The sequence below is a fragment of the Amphiprion ocellaris genome, chromosome 14, assembly GCF_022539595.1.
Source record: "Amphiprion ocellaris isolate individual 3 ecotype Okinawa chromosome 14, ASM2253959v1, whole genome shotgun sequence".
Taxonomy (NCBI): domain Eukaryota; kingdom Metazoa; phylum Chordata; class Actinopteri; family Pomacentridae; genus Amphiprion; species Amphiprion ocellaris.
This window is the reverse complement of record NC_072779.1, coordinates 9,441,817-9,464,350: the sequence shown is the minus strand read 5'-3', so window position 1 is coordinate 9,464,350 and position 22,534 is coordinate 9,441,817. Positions and strand designations below refer to the sequence as shown.

Here is a 22,534-nt window from a genome sequence, read left to right as displayed (position 1 = left end):
GCACACTCTGTACAGAAGAAGCAGGCATTGCTCCACTTCTGGCTCTTTTTCATCATCCTCATTATCATCAGCTCAACTTATAAAATGGAACAACAAATGTTCCTTGTTTGCTTCCGTATGGTACAGCGTGCTATGAATGTGACCAGTTCACATTTGAATCTGATAATGACCACATTTAAAACATAACAGCCAAACAAAAAAAATCTGATCTAAGAAAAAATTCCACACTACAGCTTGCAGTGTTAATTTGGCTTCCAACTGTAACATTTTGTTAATTATTGTCTACGTTATAATGCTAAAACTGGGGTTGAGTGTATAGTCCTTTCTGGTATTTTCATGATTATTGTGACAATTTTTATATTATTTGTGTGCTTTTCTTTTCTCCCCTCAAATGCATGGATACGTTTTCTAAACCAAATCAACATTTCTAGTTTTTATACTGACTGAGCTTCTCCACATTTTTTCCACATGTCCAGTGGCAATAGAAAAATCTATACAAATCCACTATTGTTGCATCTGGTTTGCAAAGAACTTTGAAGTTTATGTTCTACAGCATTTTTCATTCCATAAAGTTAGATTTTCATGTTTGACTGAACCTCAGTGTTGAAGCTTCTTTTCTTTCTTTGAGCTCTGCTGGGGCCCCAGAGGGCCTCTTTGTGGGAGAGAAACACCTCTGAACTCAAAGACAACATGATGAATGTTTATATCTGAGCAATGGAGCCAGAGCCCACCCAGAGAAGGGGGGAACTTGGGGGCATTTGTAGGTCATATAAAACTTCCCCATGGTGGGAGAACTTTTAGTTGGCAGTCCAGCAAACAGCCGAGACACTACAAGGAAAAAGGAGGCAAACCACTATGGCGTCTTTGGGGTTGCAGATTCTGGGTGTCGGGCTCGCAGTGCTCGGATGGATTGGAAACATACTGATCTGCATGCTGCCTCTGTGGAAGGTGTCTGCTTTCATTGGGAACAACATCGTGGTGGCTCAGACTATCTGGGAAGGACTGTGGATGACCTGTGTGGTGCAGAGCACTGGCCAGATGCAGTGCAAAGTGTATGACTCCCTGCTGGCTCTGCCTCCGGACCTCCAGGCAGCTCGAGCCATGGTGGTCATCGCCATCCTGTTCTCTCTGTTCGGCCTGTTGCTCTCTGTGGTCGGAGGCAAATGCACCACCTGTATTGGAGATAAAGCAGCAAAAGCCAGAGTGGCCATCTCCGCAGGTGTTTTCTTCATCCTGAGCGGGGCTCTGTGCCTTGTGACAGTGTCTCTGCCGGCTAATACGATCATAAAGGACTTCTACAACCCCATGGTTCCTGATGCTCAGAGGCGAGAGCTGGGAGCCTGTTTGTACATGGGCTGGGGAGCAGCAGGATTGCTGCTGATCGGTGGTGCTCTGCTCTGTTGTCAGTGTCCATCAGGAAGAGACCGGTACAATGGTGCAAAGTATTCACCGCCTAAATCCACAACGCCCGGGAAGGAATTCGTCTGAGCTGCAGCATCATATGAGAAGCAGGACTTGACTTTGCATACAGTACAAACCTGTTGCTTATCATATTGTGATTTGCATCGTGACTAGCATCTTTTGACTAACACACTGTGGCCTTATGTTTCTGAACGGGGGCTTGGATCACTAAGGTATGAACCATGTTAGATTAATGCAGCATGGATTTAGGTTTGCAGTTCTGTTTTTGTGTGTGTAATGATGACTCTCCTGATGTTATCATGATCATTTTTTGGCAACATAAACACTTCAGAAAGAGCCATTTGAAATGCAGGATGTATTTTTCCCTTTTTTTCTCTGTCATACAATAAACTGTATTTTTGTCAACAATGCTATGTTTTCATTTTCAATAAATTTCATTTAGTGGAATATAACAAAATACTAATGTACCTTCCCTCAAGAAGGGTTGTTTTCATATGCTACTTTTAACAGATAAATGTTGTGATTTTAATGGCTATAGATACGTGTCACTTTAAAAATTTTACACATAAAGCATGTAATATGCAAAAAGAGTACATCGTTGGGGATTTGACTGCCTTAACAGTGGCAACTAAGAATAAAGGGAGTTGTGGGTTTGATTGTGTAAAATAATCTAATTTAGCTCCAACTCAACTAAATAAACCATTGAAATGCAACTTACACATTCACATATCAGTATGATCCTACAATATAAAGATAAAGATAATCCAACAAATGTAATATAAAGTAGAATATTACTCTAAGTGGTCATTCTACATGAAGAGAAGTTTTACATTTGATGCTTCCATTACATTTTGTTGATCATACTCCACTTTCAGCTACAGTTAAATAGCAATTTAGTGCATGAGTTTAAATGCTTTTACATTTCATCGATGTACAAGATCTGCCCAGTCTGATTTCAAAATTGATAATGTTCATTTTGTTGTCTCATTCTATGAGATGAGAAAAACAGAAATGTTAATTTGACAGCCTGATTTCAGCCGAGAAGCCACAATGAATTCAGGAACAGTGCTTAAAAATCACAGGGGCGTATTGTGTTTCTTGTCAGACGAGTTTCAATGGAAAAACGGTAAACAAAAAGAAAACCATTAAAGAGGTTGAAGATATATATCGTCCTGACAAGACTTGGCAGATGTGCTGTACTGGGCAAAGTGTAAATATCCATTCTTTGCAGATATAAAACTGTCCCTTAGCAACATGAATCCAAGCAGAAACAGCAAACTGTTGTCTCTGTCGGTGACATCCATTTTACATGAGACAGATACTGTAAATTACCGTCCTAATACAAGGGCAGTCGATTACAGCATGGCAAACATCTCAGCCAGACACAGTAAATTCCCAGGAGTCGACTCCCCTGAATTCCTGCACGGCTTATCGTGAGAAGTTCGTGAGAAGTGCAGTTCCAGTTTTATTACAGTGAGGCTGCAGGTGTAGAGTGAACTCAAGAAAGGAAGAAGTAAGCAGTAGTGTGAACAAAGAAGCTTTATTTCTAGCATTTGAATGACATTTAGAAGTCCCACAGTCTCCATTACATTCTTATACAGGTGAATATAAAAAAATAATGATTTCAAAAGCATTCTCAAATAAGCAGTCGATTAGATTGTCACAGTTTCTCTAAGCAGCAACGTATGCAACAGTTGCAAAAGGGAATTTTAATTATAAATTTGTTCAGTTGTTCATTATTCGAATGCATCACATTGCTCCATTCAAGGAGTAGAACTACTGGCTATTCAAAGTTTACACCCCACAAAATCATTTAAATGCATTATGTTTTCAGTGCACTAAAATATGCTAAAAAAATGGATTGAAATTTAAAAAATTAGTGGAGAAATTCCTCTCAATCAAACAAGAATACATTGAAATGAAATGTAATTTTCTTTCTTCTTGTTTTCTTCAGTCTCTGCAAGAACATTTTAGAGCAAAATGGATTCATAATAAAAAAGAAAGCCACTGTAGCTAAAACACTCACACATAGTCCACATTTGAAGATATGGTTCTAGCAGGGACGAACTTGGCAGGCATGTAGGGTCTGCCGTCCTTCGGGGGACAGTTGTTGCAGAGCAGGCCTCCTCCCAGCAGCAGCAGCCCAGTGGAGCCCCAGCCGATGTAAAGAGCAGCTCCGAGCTCCCTTCTTTGAGCCGCAACCAGAAGGGGGTTATAAAAGTCCCTGATGACTGCGTGAGCGGACCACGACACTGGAATCATGATGAGCAGGGCTGCTATTATGAAAATCACTCCAGACACGATGCAGGCTTTGGCTTTGGCCACTTCGTCCTCCATGCAGTTGGTGCACTTTCCTCCCACGATGGCCATGAGGACTCCGAACACGCCAACGATCACAGAGATGATCACCATGGCCCTGGCGGCTTGTAGGTCCTGAGGCAGAGCCAGCATGGAGTCGTACACTTTGCACTGCATCTGCCCCGTGCTCTGCACCACGCAGTTCATCCACAAACCTTCCCAGATCACCTGGGCGGTGACGATGTTCGCCCCGACGAAAGCGGTGACTCTCCACATGGGCAGAGCGCAGGTGATGATGGTGCCCAGCCAGCCGATGAAGGCCAGCAGCACGCCCATGATCTGGAGGCCCTGAGAAGCCATGCCTATACCGCTGCAGGTAGGCACAGGAAACTAGAAGAAACAAAAGGTCGCACTTATAGATACACTCACATTTTGAGGATTATTTGATTCTGAATACATGAAACACTCCAACGTTTATTGGTTTTAGGGTTTTAAGGTACTCCGCCGTCTCACCTGCTTGAGGATGTGTTGGCTGTGCTCTGATGCACTGTGAGAAGATAACTGCCTTCTGTCATGGTTCGAACTTTCAGGGTGGAGTTTCTTGCCTCGCAGACAAAGAAGGAAAACTGAGACCTGATATCCTCAACCCTTGTTCCCTCTCTGTTCATTGTTCCCACACATTCAAGCTTTGTTACCTCCAGCAAGGCCTCACGAGTGGAAACAATGGCTGCAGATCCCAAACTGTGTGTGCACGCAAACACACACACACACACACACACACACACACACACACACACACACACACACACACACACACACACACACACACACACACAGAGGTTAGGTCAAGCCTGGAGCAAACACAAACTCTGCACTTTAGTGATTGTTTCAGTGTGTTTACCTAAAAACACATCAAAAAGCGTATTTTTCTAAGAAAAAAAGAAAGGAAAGTTAACAAAGCTCCAAAAGCCGCTTTTATTCAAACAACTGATAACTGATCACCTAATTGTTCTTTGATTTACATTACAAATAAACCTGATAACACTGCCTGTCTGCTGTCAGGACCATCAGCACTGTATTAACTCTGAGTTTGTGTGTCATATTCATGGAAAATTAACATAGAGGAACTTTTAGAGGCCGGAAATGTTTACTTTACAACAGGGAACCCATACTGCTGCATCAGCTTTTCAGTAAAAACTCATACAAACAGGGAAATTAATGTTTTCTGGCTTTTCAATATTTAATCTCTTAGCAAATGGAAAACCTGTGACCTTAAAGCTGAGTGGTTAATACACATACCAAATGAGTTCAAGCACTGCGAGCAGTGCTGCACCTTAACTACATGCCATTCCCCTGCACTCTCCTCCACACATCCTGTCTCCTTCCAGTGCAGTATATAAATAAAGACAAAATGACAAAATAATCATTTAAAAGAAAAAAAATACTATAAAAATAGATCAGTATAGTCAATAAAGACTTTAAATGCCTTTGCCTGTGGGCTCACAGTTTGAACAAAAGCAAGTTTCCGGCCATCTTGCCTCTTTCTTTGTGCCACACCTAAACCTGATCAACTGGAAAGTCAGACAATAGATGCGTCTGACTGCTTTGAGGGATCCTTGTTCTGATCATAATGCATCAGTGAATGCGTCACTAAATGTAAATATAGTCAGCCTAATAATATTAAAACCGTCAAGACAGCAATGTCTGACGTAAGATCGCGAATAAAAACTGATTTGTTTCATTTTAAGACCACTGAATGAATCATGTTGAACACAGGTGCTGTGAAAAAAAGTAACAAGTGAGCTCAAGTTTGTAAACAATAGAAACATTTATTTACAACTGCCACATAATGAATCTCACACACAGTTCATAAGACAAACCACATACACACGGTCAAAAGTGAGCATTTTGAAAATAAAAGTGAGGTTAGAGAATATTTATACTAATAAGAAAAGATTGACTAATATCCATACAATATTAAAACAACCATTCATGTACAAGTAGTGAACATATACAGCTGAATTTCTCCTTAGGGTGTGTCTCCTCTTGCTTCTGTCTTCAAACACTCTCATGAGAGGTGACTTTTCACCAAGTAACAGCTTGACATATGAACACTCCCAAACCAGCAGCACCAGTGCATTTGTCCCAGTAAACGTCTCTCTGTGGAAGCTATTTACTGATTCCCAGAGCTGTTTCAGACGTAGTCTTTCCCAGACTGTGGTGCCGAGGCGTCAGATCTGGCAGCTTTGTACCTGGCAGTGTAGGAATCTTCATCTTTCTTGGGGCAGTTGCAGCAGAGCATCGCACCTCCGATGATCATCAGAGCAGACGCTCCCCACCCGATGTAAAGTGAAGCCCCGAGCTCTCTCTTCTGGGCGCTGATCACGAGTGGGTTGCGGAAGTCCCGGACGATGTTGTGGGCCGTCCAGCAGACAGGGATGAGGCAGAGGACCCCGGCCACGATGAACACAACTCCAGCAGCGATGCCCACCTTGACCTTTGACGACGGATCCTCCACACAGTTGGTGCACTTTCCCCCAGCGACGGACAGCAAGATGGCCATGATGCCCACCACAATGGAGATGACGACCAGGGCCCGGGCAGCCTGGAGGTCCGAGCTGAGGGCCAGCATGGAGTCGTAGACCTTACACTGCATTTGGCCGGTGCTCTGGACCACGCAGCTCATCCAGATGCCTTCCCAGGAGGTCTGCGAGGTGACGATGTTGCTGCCGATGAAAGCTGTGACCTTCCACATGGGAAGGGCGCACACGATGATGGCACCAATCCATCCGATGATCCCCAGGGCCGAGCCCAGCATTTGGAAGCCAGCAGACACCATTGTGGATTTGTTCTTTGAGTTCTTCAAATAAAACTTTTTCTTCTACTTTTAAGTCCTGACTCAAAAGCTCTCTCTGTGTAAATTCTGTTGTTGGAGTGATGGAGGCTGTGGGTTGTTTGGCTTCTTTTGAGATGGAGGCAAGTTCCCTGTTACTCAGTTGAGTTTGCTGAATGAGTGAGGATTGAGGGGAGAGCAGGTAGACATGCCTGAAGGAGGAGCCATGGAGAAAAACAGCCCATCGTCATCAGACCTACTCTTTAGATCCACCCCCAAACTCCATGTGTTCATAACCTGTTCACCCTGTCCCAACCACCCTGCCTTTAAATGCTTAAAAAGAAAACATGTTGGCCCTCTTTACATGTAGCAAGACATGACACAATAAAACACAAAATTCCAACACAATATAAATATCTTATTTAAAAAAAACAGGTGGCAACTGAACATCCTATTGTTCATCTTGCCTTTTTTTCCCCCATCCCCCAAGTTTCACCTCAAACAGCAGGTGGGTGGAGTGACGTACTGATGACGGATGACTCACTCTGACGGAAACTGCAGACACCAAATACGGTCTTGTGCTCAGCAATTTTGCTATGTTATTAATTCATAAAATATGGATGATATGCTGCTGGAGTCAAAATAGACGCGGTGTACACAACTAAATAAGTAAAAGAAGTTTCAGGGGAAACGTAACCACAGTTTTACAGCATGACTGTTGGTTGTTTGGACATACTGTACATCTGTGCTCATAAATTTACATACCCTGGCAGAATTTTTTTACACATGTACCATTCCTTAATGAAAACACTAATGATCAGAGCAAATTGTGTGATACTAAATAACTTTGTATATGACCACTAACCTCAAATGAAAGAAAGGTTTTTCCATGATCAAACATATTTTCCCCCCAAAAAATGGACAACATTTCATTCATTTCATTTCAGCTTTCATATCAGAGTACAAATCCAGATGTGTGGTTTGTTTTCAGCAACAAAAGCACTTTTGCTTGAAGTTTCAGAAAGACAGTGATTTTATTTAAACGTTGAAGTCCATGTCATTGATTAAATCCCTCAGAGGTCATATATTCGGATTTTTTCTCCTTGAAAATAATCCCTTCCTGCGTTTGAATGGCTTGGATGTGTCTCAACACTACTCTTTCTTCTAGAACGTGCAGCTCAATGAGGACCCATAACTGTTTTCATGCATCCTTCCCCACTTTCTGCATCTCAAGCACACCAGCAACACTGTTTTACAACACTGTAAAGCTACTCTATGCTACACAATCGCATGTTGTGGAACTCAAATATCAAGCATGGCCACAAAGATGTCATGATTCCTGCTCTAGCCCCTGCCCTTCTTTCTCCTTCTTCCTCTTTTCTTCCTTCTCCCTTCTGTCTCCCTCCTTTTTTCCTGTCATCTGTCTCTCCTTCCTGAATGTTCCACCTGCCTGCAGTCTGATTGCAGCAATGTGAATCAGCTGTCATAATTAGCTCACTCCACTCACCTGTTTGCAATTCCACCTCTCAGTATTTAAGTCAGTTCTGTCATTTACTCCCTGTTGGATCACAGACTCGTATCGCTACTTGGACTCCGTTTCTCCCCCTCCTGGATTTCTTCCACATGGACTCAGTTCTCCTTCCAGATTCTCACCTGCCCTGCTTCAGTCTCCAGCCTGCCATTAGTCCCACCTGGACTTTTGTCACCCTCATTCCCGGATAACTGTCGGCCCCCTCTCTCTTCAGCTTTCTGTCTGCCTACCTTGCCCAGTTCAGCTGGGATAAGCTCCAGCCCTATGCTACCCTAATGAGGTGTGGAGATAATGGATGGACTTTTCTGTTTGATGACTCCAGTAGAAATGGTCCAAATGAAACAGTGAAATGTGCCTTTAGTCATTTTGAGGAATTGAATTACACTCCTCAAAAGAACAAATATGATTTATTGGGACCAGAACTATCAAGTGATAAATATAAAGCTATTATGTGAACTACAGATTGAAGTTGGAGTTGAGAGAAGCTCTGTTCTGTTCAGTCTGTTCTGTGAATCAAACTGAAGGCTGATTGTATATGAACATACAGGAGTGTTTTGTTCACAGGAGATCACAGGAAAACGGCTTGAATTTCATGTGAAGTTGGTTTGAGATGTGAGAGAGCAGTGAGTGATGAAGTACAATGTATTTGACGGGTCATGGTGTTGCAACACCGACATGAAAGAGAAACGTTGAACTGTGACGTTTGACTCTTGTGTCTGCTATTCTCTGCTGTGCCCAAAGGGAGGCAGCAGCTTCTCAAAAGCCTTCTGTCATTTTACTGCATGTGTGTGTCTGTGTGTAGCTCACAGGAAACACAAAGAAGCCTAATGAAACAGCGTCAAATTTGGAATCTCATTGACACATTTTTGAAAACCTTGTCAGTTTGATGCAGTTTGGTTTGAACTCTTTTATGATGCAGACAGCACATTTGTATGAACAAATGGGAAGAATAATGTGTGGATGATTGTGAAAGTACGACGCTGTTCAAAGAGCATCTGACTGCATTTCGTACACGTCCATAAATCTCTAAGCAGCCATTAAATGTGAGGCTCCCGACCTCTTTCAAAGCACTTCAAACTTAGTAACTTTCAGAGCAGAGCTGAAAGAGACCAGTGATCCCATAAAATTTACCAGTGGAAATCCCCGACTCGCTCTGTGAGAAGACCAGCATGAAAAGAAAGGAAATAGATTGTCAATAGATACTTGAAAACATGTGCATGGCCAAATGCTTTTTGTTTTGTTTGCTTTTTTTTTTTTTTAAATAACAGGCATCCGGGCATTTTCACCTGTCCTGCCTTCAACAGTTTTACCTGCATCATAAAACTTGAATCAACCTGAAGCTTGAACTGTTTACATTTTCAGACCAACCATCACATGACTTAAATGTAAGAAGCCTTTATTTCAGGATACTTGCAGCTCCTTCAGCGCTTCCACCCTGGAAAGGCCTTTTTATAACTGTCTTGGATTCTGTATTTAGGTTACTATGAGCAGTGTTCTTGCAGTGTCCTATCTGGATTTCACTTGGCAGTTCACCAAGTAGATAAGGCTGTTATTCATACAGCGCTCCCTCTGAAAGACCTCTCCACACACCCACTTGGATATGATGATAGCTGAAGAAGAGCCCACACACTCACCAATCTACTGACACACGGGAGTAAACAACAGGGAAATGGATAATCCTTCCGCTAACTGACACTCATTTATCACCTTCAGTGGGGGGGATAAAACTGTGCAGTGAAACTCCTTTGAGCAAATTTACTTCACTGGAAAAATATCTGTGGGTTAGCAGGATTTATAGGTAAACCGAGTAACATGACCGTAATGACCAGCATGTAACCCAGACTCTCTGGCTTTAGTTTACAACAAATCAATATGAAACCTGTTTCCAGACTGTTTCCAATTTGTCACGTTCAAATCGTTGTTGTGCTCAACGGCAGTAAACTGGGTCACATGACCGACTGCTGAGTCAGCATTAGTGTGTCTTTCGGTTTAGTAACAGTTATCCTGTTGGATACACTGTCGTCTAGAGAGTAATTTGATTCCTAGAGTTTTCCCTCTGTGACTGTGTAAAGTTTTTATGGAGATAAAACTTTTTAAACCACTTCAGGAGCAGGACCACACCTCAATCACCCCTCTTCCTGTCATATGCCTATACTGTAAATACCACTCTGCCCTTCCCTCTTGTTCGTTCTCCCCCCTCCCCGACACACTCAACTCATCTCAGCCATCACCAACGTAATGATCCTTTGAATCCAAAAAGCAATCAAGCTTCAAATTAATGATGTGGTCCCTACAAGTGAGACATAAAATAAATACAAATCTTATATGTTCATGAACCATTTAGCTGTCAACATCAGACATCTTGGGAGGCCCAACGAGTGATGAGACCAAACCTACATCCTTTGCTAACAGCAACAAACAGCCCTTTCCAAATTTAGCAGCTAGTTGGTGATCATAGGACCATTTAGCAGCAACAAAGAAAACGCTTACGAGGATTTTTTGCAGCTTGCTTCGAAAATAGTCTGCACAAACACTAACTGTACTGTCATATCTTGTTTTAGCAGGGCAACAAAAAAGTGAACTGCATCAGTAGATTTGAATTGATGGTAAATGATTTGTTTCCTTCCTAAACACAAGACTATCTCGATGAATTACCTTTTATTGGTGTTTATCTTATCGCGGTTGCTGGGTTAGCCTGTCTTTAACTGAAGACTAATATCAAAGTGTGATAAAACTGTGGACACGTACACCAGATAAGTGTGTTAGATTGTGATAGTGGCAGCAGGCGCTGCAGTGATCCAGACGCTATGACTCCCACTAACAGAGTCCATAAGGTCTCATTTAAACAAGAAACCAAAGTGCTTGGGACAGATTTGTGGCAAACTTGCAGGGGATTTGAAGCGAAGATGTTGATTTGTCAGAAAAATGTTGCCACACGTTTTTCAATGTTGGCCACTATTAGCAAAACTTCCAGCGACATACTGGCAATGATGAGTCAGCACTGGTTTGCCAGCACAGATTACAGCAGTGCTAAACTTCTAGTATCCTTCTCAGTAACACGTTTGTCATTAGTGGGATTTCTGGCACTAATGGCAAGGTTTCCTGATTTCCTGGTGGAAAATAACCTTTGGCAATATTGACCCAGTTTTGCACAGAAGTCATATTTATTTATTGTCTAAATTAGATTTGTGGAAAAACCTATAGTGACCTTCGGGCAAACTTTGTGGGTAACTTGTGGCAAACAGTTGATTTCTGTTTGCTGCTGATTTGCCAGAATGTTGGACGTTTACAGTAGGTTTTCAACAAATTCATTTTTCGTTTCAAGATATTAATATTTTTATTTATTTTTTTAGCTTTTATAATAAGTTGAGATTGATTTTCTATGTACTTGTTCTCCCTGAGTCTGTGTGGGTTTTCTCCTGGTAAAGCCAGGTTAAATGGTGATTCTAAATTGTGAATGTGAGTATAAATCTGTGTTAGGTCTGTAGTGGACTGATGGTCTGTCCAGGGTCTTCCCCACCTCTCATCCAGTGTCAGCTGGGATAGAGTCCAGTCCCCCCGAAGCATGAGTTGGTTATAGCTAATGGATAAATGGATAATATTTGAATCCTGAGACTCTTTGCCTATTAGAAATGTTTGCCAGAACCACACAAAAATGTTGATAAAAGCTGATAAAAAATATATAGCCTACTAACTAGTAAATAAAGCCTTTCAACCACATTGACCTAATCATTGGTCAATCATTCAGTGGTTCCACTGACTGAAAATCACATATCTTTTAATCTGCAGCTCAGTTAGTCCCCAAACAAAAATACTTTTTCTTCAAGTTTGAGAAATAATTGCTAAAAACTAAGGTGTCCTGCTGCTTTAAGAAATCAACTGTATCTGTGACCCCTTTTATAAACATTTGTATCTTCATGGTCTTGGGTCTGTGTGCCACAAAGCATCAGGAACAGAAGGTACTGAAAATCCTACAAACACATTGTTAATTTTATTCTTTTCATGTAAGTCATATTCTACCTTTTATCCATTCATCACACTGTTATTGCCTAAAGTTACTGCACTCTGCAGTTTATGATATCAGTGCTCCAAAACATAAAAACAAAGAAACTGTGCTCATTTTTGAAGGAAAAAAGACTACCAAAGGTAAACAGAAACCATAATTACACATCTACAAAATATATTCTCAGCATGTCCAGTTTATCATTAACTCAAATTTTACTGTGTGTCACCCAGTGGAGATGGTTCATGTGTCTGCTATAAAAACTGTTAAAAAAAAAAAAAAAAAATATATATATATATATATATATATATATATATATATATATATATATATATATATATATATATATATATATATATATATATATATGCTTGAGATGAGGCCATAAAATTACAACACAATGCATCAAAACTTGAAATGAAAATCAAAATATGTAGCAGAAAACATAAAGGTTATGTGATATAGATTCAACATCCTTTAGACCATCTTTCTCAAACACACTCCTACTCCATGCAAACACACACTGGATACATGCACGCGCTTACACACACGTATCTATTAAAAAGCATGTTTGTATATCCGTTACCGTCTCATGTGGTCACCCATCAACCACATAACAAGGTCTTCTCTGGCCACTTATTACCTACTGACAGCAATAAAGCAGACACACCCAGAGCTACCATGGGCGAAAGGTTAAACCATAAAAACACCCATTCATTTCAGAAAGCACACAAACGAGCACCAACACCCCAGGCACTAAATGAGGCCAGCGCCCAGGACTCACCTGATTGGTTTGGACTGGCGAGTGATGTCACCTCATAGACCACTTAGTAATAAAACGATACGCAGATAAGGGTCATCAGCTCCTTTAGAGCGACAGGAAAGCAGCATCGGAGCGGCACGTAGACGCCACAGACAGTTGTGGAGGAAAAAACCAACACCTTTGGAGTGAGCTGCAACCTGAGGAGAAGGTTTACCTGGTGGAGAGAAAAGGGGGAATAAGAGGAGCTTAAAGGACAAAATAAAGAAGATTCTTAAAAAAATAAAGGAAGAAAGCACAATAAGGAAATCGGACTATCTTGACTTGAACCAAGAGAAGAAAAAGGACGTAAAAGGGAGTGCTTTTGTGCACAATGGCGTCTTTTGGACTTGAGCTTGCCGGCATCTCCCTGTCAGTGTTGGGCTGGGTGCTGAGTATCATCAGCTGTGCCCTGCCGATGTGGAGGGTCTCGGCCTTCATTGGCGCCAACATCGTCACTGCTCAGGTGTACTGGGAGGGCCTGTGGATGAGCTGCGTGTTCCAGAGCACGGGCCAGATGCAGTGCAAGGTCTACGACTCCATGCTGGCTCTACCTCAGGACCTGCAGGCCGCCAGGGCGCTCACCGTCGTCACAATCATCGTGGGGTTGGTGTCGCTCCTCATCGCCATGGTGGGGGCAAAGTGCACCAACTGCATCGAGGAAGAGGCGGTTAAAGCCAGGGTGATGGTGGCCTCCGGGGGCGCGTTCATCACAGCGGCACTGGCCCAGCTGGTGCCCGTTTCCTGGTCGGCACACACCATCGTAGTCGAGTTCTACAGTCCCATCATCCCCACGGGACAGAAGATGGAGATCGGGGCGGCGCTGTACCTGGGCTGGGCTGCCTCGGCCCTGCTGCTGATCGGGGGTGCCATCCTCTGCTGCAGCTGCCCCCCGCAGGAAGAGAAAACCATGAGGTACAGCTTCCACCCCCAGAGCCGTAGCGCTTATTCTGCTGCTCCGAGGTCAGTGGCTCAAAGCTCCTACAACAAGAGGGACTATGTGTGAAGGACGGGGACAACTGAAAACACGACTTCCTTTCTGCACATGTATCCTGCTCATCTGTATATTTGCAGGGAATTTATACAGAAATGTAACAATCAGGTTGGTTTAACTGGAACCGATTGTTTACTAGAATAGAGTACAAGAACCAAACCAGGTGTTTTGGGTTTTTAGATATTTTAGATTCTGTTTAATAGATTTGGAAGCTGTTCATGGTTTCTTGATGACATTGTTTACGCATTACCATTTGGTCTGAAGCGAACAAGGTGACGTGGTAATTAAATTTCAAAAGACTAAATACGATAAAAGATTCAATTTATTGTGTGAGCTGAGCGAAGCGGTGTTGTAAATCTTTATTTTGTATATTTATTTGGGCTCATAACCTTTAGATCAGTTGTGTATGTGTGTCATTGTGCTGATCTTTGCACTGATCAGCGTGTGCTTATACTCACAAAGCAAATAGAGACACTGTTGGAACTGGACTGAGTTTTTATACACTATTTTTCTTGATGTTCTGACTAAATACAGACGTAAGCTGAGTTGCAGCTGCAAAACATTGTACAGCCGAGCAAAACAGAGCTTAGGAAGGTCAAAATGGTGGAGAGGGCCGTACAAAGAATGAAGGAAGCTTTGTAAAATCAATATTTGGTTAGAGTGATTAATAATTGAATGATTTTATGAGCTTTATCTCTGTCAGATTTCCTTTTGCCTTTAATGTTGCTGTATGGGAATTTTTTTTATTTAGCAACTTTTATGTGTTTTCTTTTTATGTGACATGTCTCTTATTTGTTTGTATAAACTTTCTGTGTTTGACAAAATGCCACATATTTTCTAAAAGTTTTAATACAGTGTATATGAAGCATGTGACTCTTTGAATGTGAATGTTCTGTTGATTAAAATAACATCAATGACAAAGTAATAAAGATTTCTACTGTAAAACATTACGTGAGTCTGATTTATACTAGATTGACATGATTGTGATGATCCTTTACTGTTTAAATACTAAAGCCAACTATCATAAACTGCAGGTGTACATTCTGTATTCTGTAGAAATAATAAAAGGAAATTCAAAGTAAAATAACACTGTATATGAGCATATTGGTAGAAATGTGGAATAAGTAAATGATCTTTCGTAACTACAACATGGAAAAAAACTGTGTGAAGTTTGTGACGCTTTCCCCACAGAGTTTCACATGAAAATTATCAACATTATCAAATCTGACGTGGTGGAAAAGGAAGTCTGTGTCTGACTCAGTGCCCACGGATACCAACTTTTTCCTGCTTTGAATAGTCAAAGTATTTCTGCACCACTGCAGCACATGATGAGTTCCAGCCCTTCTGAACAACACTGTGACTGAACAAACCTTTTTCAACATCCAGGAGGAAATATTGACCTAATTTAAACAATTTAATCTCCTCTGCAAACGTAAAGGAGCCTGACTGAGTAAAAAGCAACACCAGTCTTAAAATACACTACAAACGTATTATCATCAAAGTATACTTAAAATACCAAAAGTAAAAGTGAGCACAATGACCTATTTCAGGATAACATATAATATAGTGTTGGATTCTAATTATTTCATACTAATGATGTTGCCGGAATTTACAATATATACTTCTAGGAAGCTTGTAAGTTTACCTCTTGAGTATCAATAAAGTCATATCTAATCTTAACCTCTAATACTACACCTTCATTAATTAAGTGGCTGTATTTTTTATTATTAGTCTGCACTGACTGTATATAAAGATACCAACTAATCTTTCGTGACATCACCAACAGATTTCCTGAACAGCAGTTTTGAAGCTCACAGGATGGTCTGTCCTGTGACATTATCCACCTGTCACTCAAAGAGGCCCCTAGTTGCACATATTTTTAAGCCTAAATACAATTTAAACCGAGGAGTTATCTGAAAATTTGGCCCCTGCAAAGTTGTCATGAATGGAAAAATTAGACAGAAAACCAAAACTGTTTTCTGTGCCAGAATGTAAATGTGTTTATATCTGCGGTAAAGTTTGACTTTTCACATGCGGTTCTATAAGGAGTGACCCACTTTTGGAGCAGCCTCGAGTGGTCATTTGTGGAACTGCAGCTTCTGCAACTATTCTACAATGGCTTCATTTATCAGCCCCAGGGGTTGCAGCTTGGTCTGAATCGACCAAATAGTAAGAAAAGTTGTCAGATAAATTTGGGGTGTAAAAAGTACAATGTTTTCCTCTGAAAACATGAAACAGCTGAAAGCGGAAATACTCAAGTGAAGCTCAAAACTCCCTCCTCGTTGTTCCAAAGTTGAGGCTTAAATCTTAGGGTGACCAGTCCTTCTCCATCAGGGCCCCTGGGCTTTGGAACGACCTGCCTGAGGAGATAAGGCTCGCCGAATCAGTAAATTCTTTTAAATCACTTCTTAAAACCCACTTTTAAAGACTGGCCTTCCAGTAAAGTTCTCTTTTATTTCTCTTTTATCACTGTCTGCCTTTTTATCCCTTTTAAAATTTTTACTGCTTGTAGCCCCTCTTTCTAACCTCCTCATCTTAATCTACTTCTATTTTTTATTTTCTGTTCGGTTTCTCTCCTAACCCCCTGACGTGGTGTCAGCCCTTTATCCAGCTTTTTTAATTAGCTATCCATTCTGTACATTTTTGTCATTTTTTATGTTCTACCTGTCAAAGCTCTTTGTGAATGTTCTTCTGAAAGGTGCTCTACAAATAAAGTTATTATTATTATTTTTATTATAAAACTGTACTGAGATACTGATGTGCTTCCACCACTGGTGACAAACCACATATAGAAATGTCCTAGTTGATGCTTCTGGACTTGTTTTGGTAACACCTGTAGCCTACAGGTGATCTCAGTAGACATACATTGACTCATGTTGTTACATAAATACAAAAAAAAAATGTCTGATGGAGATGCTCATGATGACATGACAAACAACCCCCTGCTGCTAATCAGCCATTCACTTTGTCTGTATGTTGTTTTTGCATCTTTGTGAGATTTCCACACTCAACACAAGAACATTTGTGAGGACTTTTTTATGACGTGCCTGTATGTTTGACAAAAACACTGAACAAACCTCTTATTCAAATGTTACAATTCATTGATGAAAACACTGATGTCTTAGTGAAAAATAAACCAGCTTCCAAGAATGAATCAATAATAAGTTAATAAATATTTTGGCTCTCATTCAGGGAAATTCCACTTTCTCTTACAATTAGTACAGGACATCTGTTAATGATGGTTATTAGAAAATTCGGTGTACAAAAAGGTATTATTGAAAATTTTAACTACTGACAGAATGCCATTAAGATATTTCACCATGCTTCCAACTGCTTGCTCCTCTGTAATCTATTTTTGAGCCATGCTGCATTTATTTTATTGATCAAATATGTTTTATTTTCCTTTTCCCTTTTCATGTCATCTGTGCTTCATTTAAACCTGCCGTTCACCTGAAAACTCTCTGAATTTTGATGACGTGCATGTTGGTCACAGCTGATCAGTCATGGCTTCTCTGATTGCTCTGAGACCTACAGAATTTTTGTTTTTTTGCAAAACAGCTTTAAGAGCAATTACTTTATTTTTGGTGAATTTCTGTATAATAAAGATTCTGATTAAATATTACACAATTTTAAGCTCAGATTTGGTCAAATTTCTTGACATAATGAAGGTCACTGATGATTAATTCACTGAAATTTGAAAATTTGATCAACCTCTGTTTAAATACATATGGTGAAATTTTGGCATTAAAAAAATACACCTTTCAAACCTGCTGCAGGTTTTGGTATTCAGAGGGTTAAAGCAGATCTTGTGTCATTTAGGACCATTATTTCTTAACTTATTGGGAGGGTTACTGTAGCTCTTGTGTGGCACATGTGGAAATGTTTGGTCAGAGTCTAACCGATACTGAGACCGTCACACTGTCTGTATGCTAAAGGTGTCTGAGAACTGGCCTATTATGTTTTCTCATATTTGCTCTTGGTGCAGTTATTCCGGTTTCCAGCAGAGCTTTGGGATTGTTGTACTAACACTGAATCCTGCCTGTTTAGAAAAATACTACGCAACTGAAACCAGGAAGCAATAAAAGTAGGACGAACTGCTTTTGGCCTGAGTGTGTGTTTGTGTGTTTGCACCTGTATGTGTGTGTTAAAGTTTTGTATGCTTACACACAACAAAGCTTTCTTAGTAGCCAGAGGCTGAAGCAGCTCCTCTGTTCTCCACTGTGGTCACCTGCTGCATTGAAGTCAGGATTTATGGTTAAAGTATTACATATTAGGTGTTTTTTGACTAAGTTTTTTCATCGTATGACTTTTATTTCCTTCCGGATCAGTGATTTATTTGGTCAGATTTTCATCATAATTCAATCCCTCACGTCAGGATGAACACAGTTCCTGCTAGAAAACAGGTGAAATGCTTTTTAAAAGTGTTGATTTTCCTTTGAAGACCCCAACCCCACAAACCACACCCACAGACACACCCTGAATCCACCGCATCCTCCTCTCCTGCCTCCAGCTCCCCTCCTCCACTCTATGTGCATAGGTGGAGTTTGTTTTTTTTAACATGAAGACGGCCTCCTGCTGATGTCACCACCAGGGGACTCCTCCTCGCTCCCCTGAGGTATAAAGGATCTCTTGTTTCCGTGGCAGCATCCCACAGCTACATCAAACCCTCGTACAGGTGCTCACACTTCACCAGACGCCTGAACAACAAAGCAGGGCGACTCTTTATTGTGATCTGAGCGGCTTTGTGTGTTGGACTCACTATTTGAATTTCACTCCGTCACCAGACAAAGAGCCAACATGTCGATGGGTATGGAGATCGTGGGCATTGCCCTCGGAGTCCTCGGATTTATCATTGCAATCGTTACTTGTGCCCTGCCAATGTGGAAAGTGTCGGCCTTCATCGGAGCCAACATCATCACCGCTCAGACCATCTGGGAGGGTTTGTGGATGAACTGTGTCACCCAGAGCACGGGCCAGATGCAGTGCAAGGTGTATGACTCACTGCTGGCCCTGCCTCAGGAGCTGCAGGCCTCCAGGGCAATGACCATCATCTCCATCATCCTCGGGGTGCTGGGCGTCATGATCTCCATCGTCGGCGCCAAGTGCACCAACTGCATCGAGGATGAGCCTTCGAAGGCCAAAGTGATGATCATCGCTGGAATCTTCTTCATTCTCGCCGGCCTTCTGGTCCTCATCCCTGTCTCCTGGACCGCCAGCGTTGTGATCCGGGATTTCTACAGCCCCCTCCTGATCAGCGCTCAAAGGAGGGAGCTAGGGGCGTCGCTCTACATCGGCTGGGGAGCGGCCGCCCTGCTCCTGATCGGAGGGGCGATGCTGTGCAGCAGCTGCCCACCAAAAGAGAAGAAGTACAAGCCGCCACGGATGGCCTACTCTGCCCCACGCAGCACTAGTGCAGGCGGAGGGTACGACAGGAAAGACTATGTGTGAACAATACAGACAAATTGATTTGGAAAGTAGGATAAAAAGTTTGTTGCACAAGCGTGTGTTGTTTATTGCTGTCTGAAACCACAGGGCGAATCCCTCTAAAGGACTCCGAGATGAAGGCGTGTTCAAATATTCATTTTTCTGCTTTGCTTTTTGTTGGCATGTTCATTTGCATCCGATTATCCTGTTAAAAAGGCTCATATTTACGGAATATGAACCTGCTGTCCGCCTTTGCTCGATTGAAAATTCAGCCAAAAAAGTGATTAGTATAAATACAACATGCACTTATGTTTTATTCATACAAATCTCTTCTTTAAAACCAGTTCTGGGGCGTTTGTGTGATTTAAACACCTGCTTCTTGTGTGCGTCTCTGTCATTAGTCCGTTGGCCGGCTGCATGGTGTTGTGTTTCACTGAAACTTGCAGTTGAAATGCTTTGTGTCATTTCAGTGACAAGGAAGAGGCAGTGCTCATTTTACATGCATTTGGTTGTGTGTGTGTGTGTGTGTGCGTGCGTATCTGTGTGTGTGCATCTGTGTGTGTGTGCGTGTGTGTGTGTGTGTGTATCTGTGTGTGTGCATCTGTGTGTGCGTGTGTGTGTGTATCTGTGTGTGTGCGCTTTGCATGTAATATTTGCTTAGGAGAGTTTCTGCTGAGACTGAAACTAAAGATGGATCCATGTTACAGCCCCAGGAAACATCCTTTTCCTCATAGTTCACAGGGTGAAACACAAAAAAAGACTGTTTCAGTTGACATTTTCTGTGTCTGTATGTGTGACTTTATATTTCTGTAATGAAATGTATTTGAAGTGTGTGTTTTACATGTTCAAATATTCCACAATGTGTTTGCGTTTCAAGTTGATATGTAATGTGTGTTAGTTTTCAACATTTTTGTATATTTTTCTACTGTTTGAAGCTTCGTGGCTTTTTGTTTGTCAGACAAATAACCAAAGGACCTCTGGTGTGTGTGCATGTGTGTGTGTGTGTGCATGTGTGTGTGTGTGTGTGTGTGTGTGTGTGTGTGCGTGTGTGGTGTGTGTGTGTCACCCTGAGGGATCTACAGCTGTTGGAGAATGTTTGTTTCCAAATCAAGATGTATTTTGTGTTGTCTTTCGCCATATAAAATATTCTGCTCATAAATTTCTTTTTTTACTCAAATGCTGTTCCTAGAGCTGCATCATAAAATAAATTGCATTTTATAGTCGTGCTGGAGTATAAAATGTGTTGAAGATTTCAATAAAATTACTTTTTATTCCCAAATAAAATGTGTAACTCTTCTTTAGCATACTAATAAATACTACACGAGGTGCATTACAAAGCAGAGGCCACCAAAACAAACTGGGATTAATCCAAATAAAACAGTTTGAAAAGCCGAAAGTTGGGTTGGGCTGCAGGAGTTGGGTTTCTTTGTTTAGCCTCCAGCTGGGTTAATCTGATCCAACCATGATGTTCAGGTGAGTTGGGTGTCGATAGGCTGAACATATAAGCTAAAAAATGTTGCCTGATGCTTACATTTGTGTGAATCAACAAGAGAAATGGAAAAAGTGGCAATAAGAACACAGAGAGAAGAGAAAAATGGACACCTGAGCAGTGACCTTTCAGACCAAAAGCTACATGCAGAATATAAAAGAAAAGTATTAAAGCAAATATTTAAACCTGCTCCTGAGCTTGTGGCCTTGTGATACTGATCGAGGAGTGATGAGCTGCAGCTGTCAACGCAGTGAAAATTACAAGAAACGAAGAGCAGCTTGCTTGTGTCAGAGTAATGTAAATGTGTTTGTGCATGTCGGATTGAAACTAAAATAATAACAAAATAAATACATGAAAAAAATCTGGTTACTATTTTATTGTACAAATGTATTCTTTGTTTTTTGAAAGAACAATATCAATAAAATGACAAAAATAACTGTGAAATTGTACGTCTAATATAAACTAGCATTGAAAACCCATAACTTTAAATACAATTTCCTTTTTATAAAAATACATTTACATTTTTTCTACATCAAGTTTAAAATACAATTGCAAATGGACCATCATTTTCGAATGTTTCCTTTGTATTTCATGGATGAAGCTGTTAAATTTAAATCTAATAGTGCAAATATATTTATAAAAAAAGATATAATTAATTAAGGATTTTATCTAAACCTGTGTTGTCTTTGAAAATATAGTTTTTATTATTGCATATATCATTTATCATGACATCTATCTATCTAGGTAAACATTAAAAAATACAGACTGTCTCCTCAAGAGTAAAGAATTAATTTACTTTTTAAATTTATTATCAAAAATTACATAATAAATGATATTTTGCTGTTTCTGTGTTTGGTAAGGTACATCATTTAAAACACAGATAAGGCTGAGCTGACTTGTCAGTCCTTGTTAATGCTGGCTCAGGAAATGCTGGAGGGTCACATGAGCATCTTGAACCATTTAGTCACAACTTTTTACAGCCTTATCTGCTGAAAATAGAAGCAAAGGTACTTTATCAGTGAACAGTTCTCCTGGTATTAACCAGCAACTGCATGCACACGTACATCATCATACTCCTGTAATCTGAAAGGACCATGATCGAGGTGAGTCACTGGGTGGAATTTGACCAATTCAAGTGGAAAATATCTTCAACAAATCTGCTTATGAGTAATATCCTTGTAGTTGTAACACAAAGCACTAAATGGGAATAAATCATCTGCACTTCAACTCTGGAATCATTTTGTTATATAATTGTCTTTGCACTTACCATCAGTAAATTTCACTGTCTGTGTAAAACATAGTTTCAGCAAATGCATCATTTCTTGAGTATGAATGTCTGCATCTTAAATGAAACATCCATTTAAAACAGTAAAGTAGCTGATAACTAGGATTATGGCCTTGTGGTTGTAAGCCTCCACCAACCAATCAAGTTACACTTGCATCCATGTGTTTCCACACTCATATAATCCTGTCTATGCAGTGACGACACTGCAGTGTGGAAGTTCACTGAGAGTCACATTCCTCTTATGTGTTCACATGGTCCTGATAAAAAAAAAAGGTGTTATTATGACAGCAGATAATGTTTTTTTTAAAACCCTCCCAAAAGCAGATGCCTCACACACGTCTTCAACCTAAATTAAAGAACAAATTAAAAGAACAAAAAAGTGTTTTTGCAGAACATTATTATAGTTATGTCACAGTCAAGCTGACCTTTGATCTTCCACCTATGTAATGTCATCAT

General features: G+C 40.8%; 3 protein-coding genes across 4 annotated transcripts; 2 read left to right on the top strand and 1 right to left on the bottom strand.

Annotated features, from left to right (window-relative positions):
• The first annotated feature begins 796 nt into the window (after positions 1-796).
• Positions 797-1,830, top strand: cldn29 (claudin 29). Its single transcript, XM_023287551.3, has one exon. The coding sequence runs from the start codon at positions 856-858 to the stop codon at positions 1,486-1,488; it is 633 nt and encodes a 210-aa protein (XP_023143319.1). The 5' UTR covers positions 797-855; the 3' UTR covers positions 1,489-1,830.
• A 1,113-nt stretch (positions 1,831-2,943) lies between these two features.
• LOC111579990 (claudin-4) lies at positions 2,944-6,745 on the bottom strand. Of its 2 annotated transcripts, none has more exons than XM_055016965.1 (2): positions 6,084-6,745; positions 2,944-4,090 (listed from the first exon to the last, which is right to left on the bottom strand). In XM_055016965.1, the coding sequence occupies exons 1-2, from the start codon at positions 6,557-6,559 to the stop codon at positions 3,445-3,447; spliced, it is 1,122 nt and encodes a 373-aa protein (XP_054872940.1). In that variant the 5' UTR covers positions 6,560-6,745; the 3' UTR covers positions 2,944-3,444. The 2 variants fall into 2 exon arrangements, with proteins under 2 accessions (XP_054872940.1, XP_023143307.1); XM_023287539.3 differs by lacking the exon at positions 6,084-6,745 and adding an exon at positions 4,234-4,389 and having other exon boundaries at positions 2,944-4,110.
• A 6,165-nt stretch (positions 6,746-12,910) lies between these two features.
• On the top strand, positions 12,911-20,588 carry LOC111580003 (claudin-3-like). Its single transcript, XM_023287558.3, has 2 exons — positions 12,911-13,711; positions 18,671-20,588. Exons 1-2 carry the CDS (start codon positions 13,221-13,223, stop codon positions 19,326-19,328), a joined length of 1,149 nt encoding a protein of 382 aa, XP_023143326.2. The 5' UTR covers positions 12,911-13,220; the 3' UTR covers positions 19,329-20,588.
• The last annotated feature ends 1,946 nt before the right edge of the window (positions 20,589-22,534 follow it).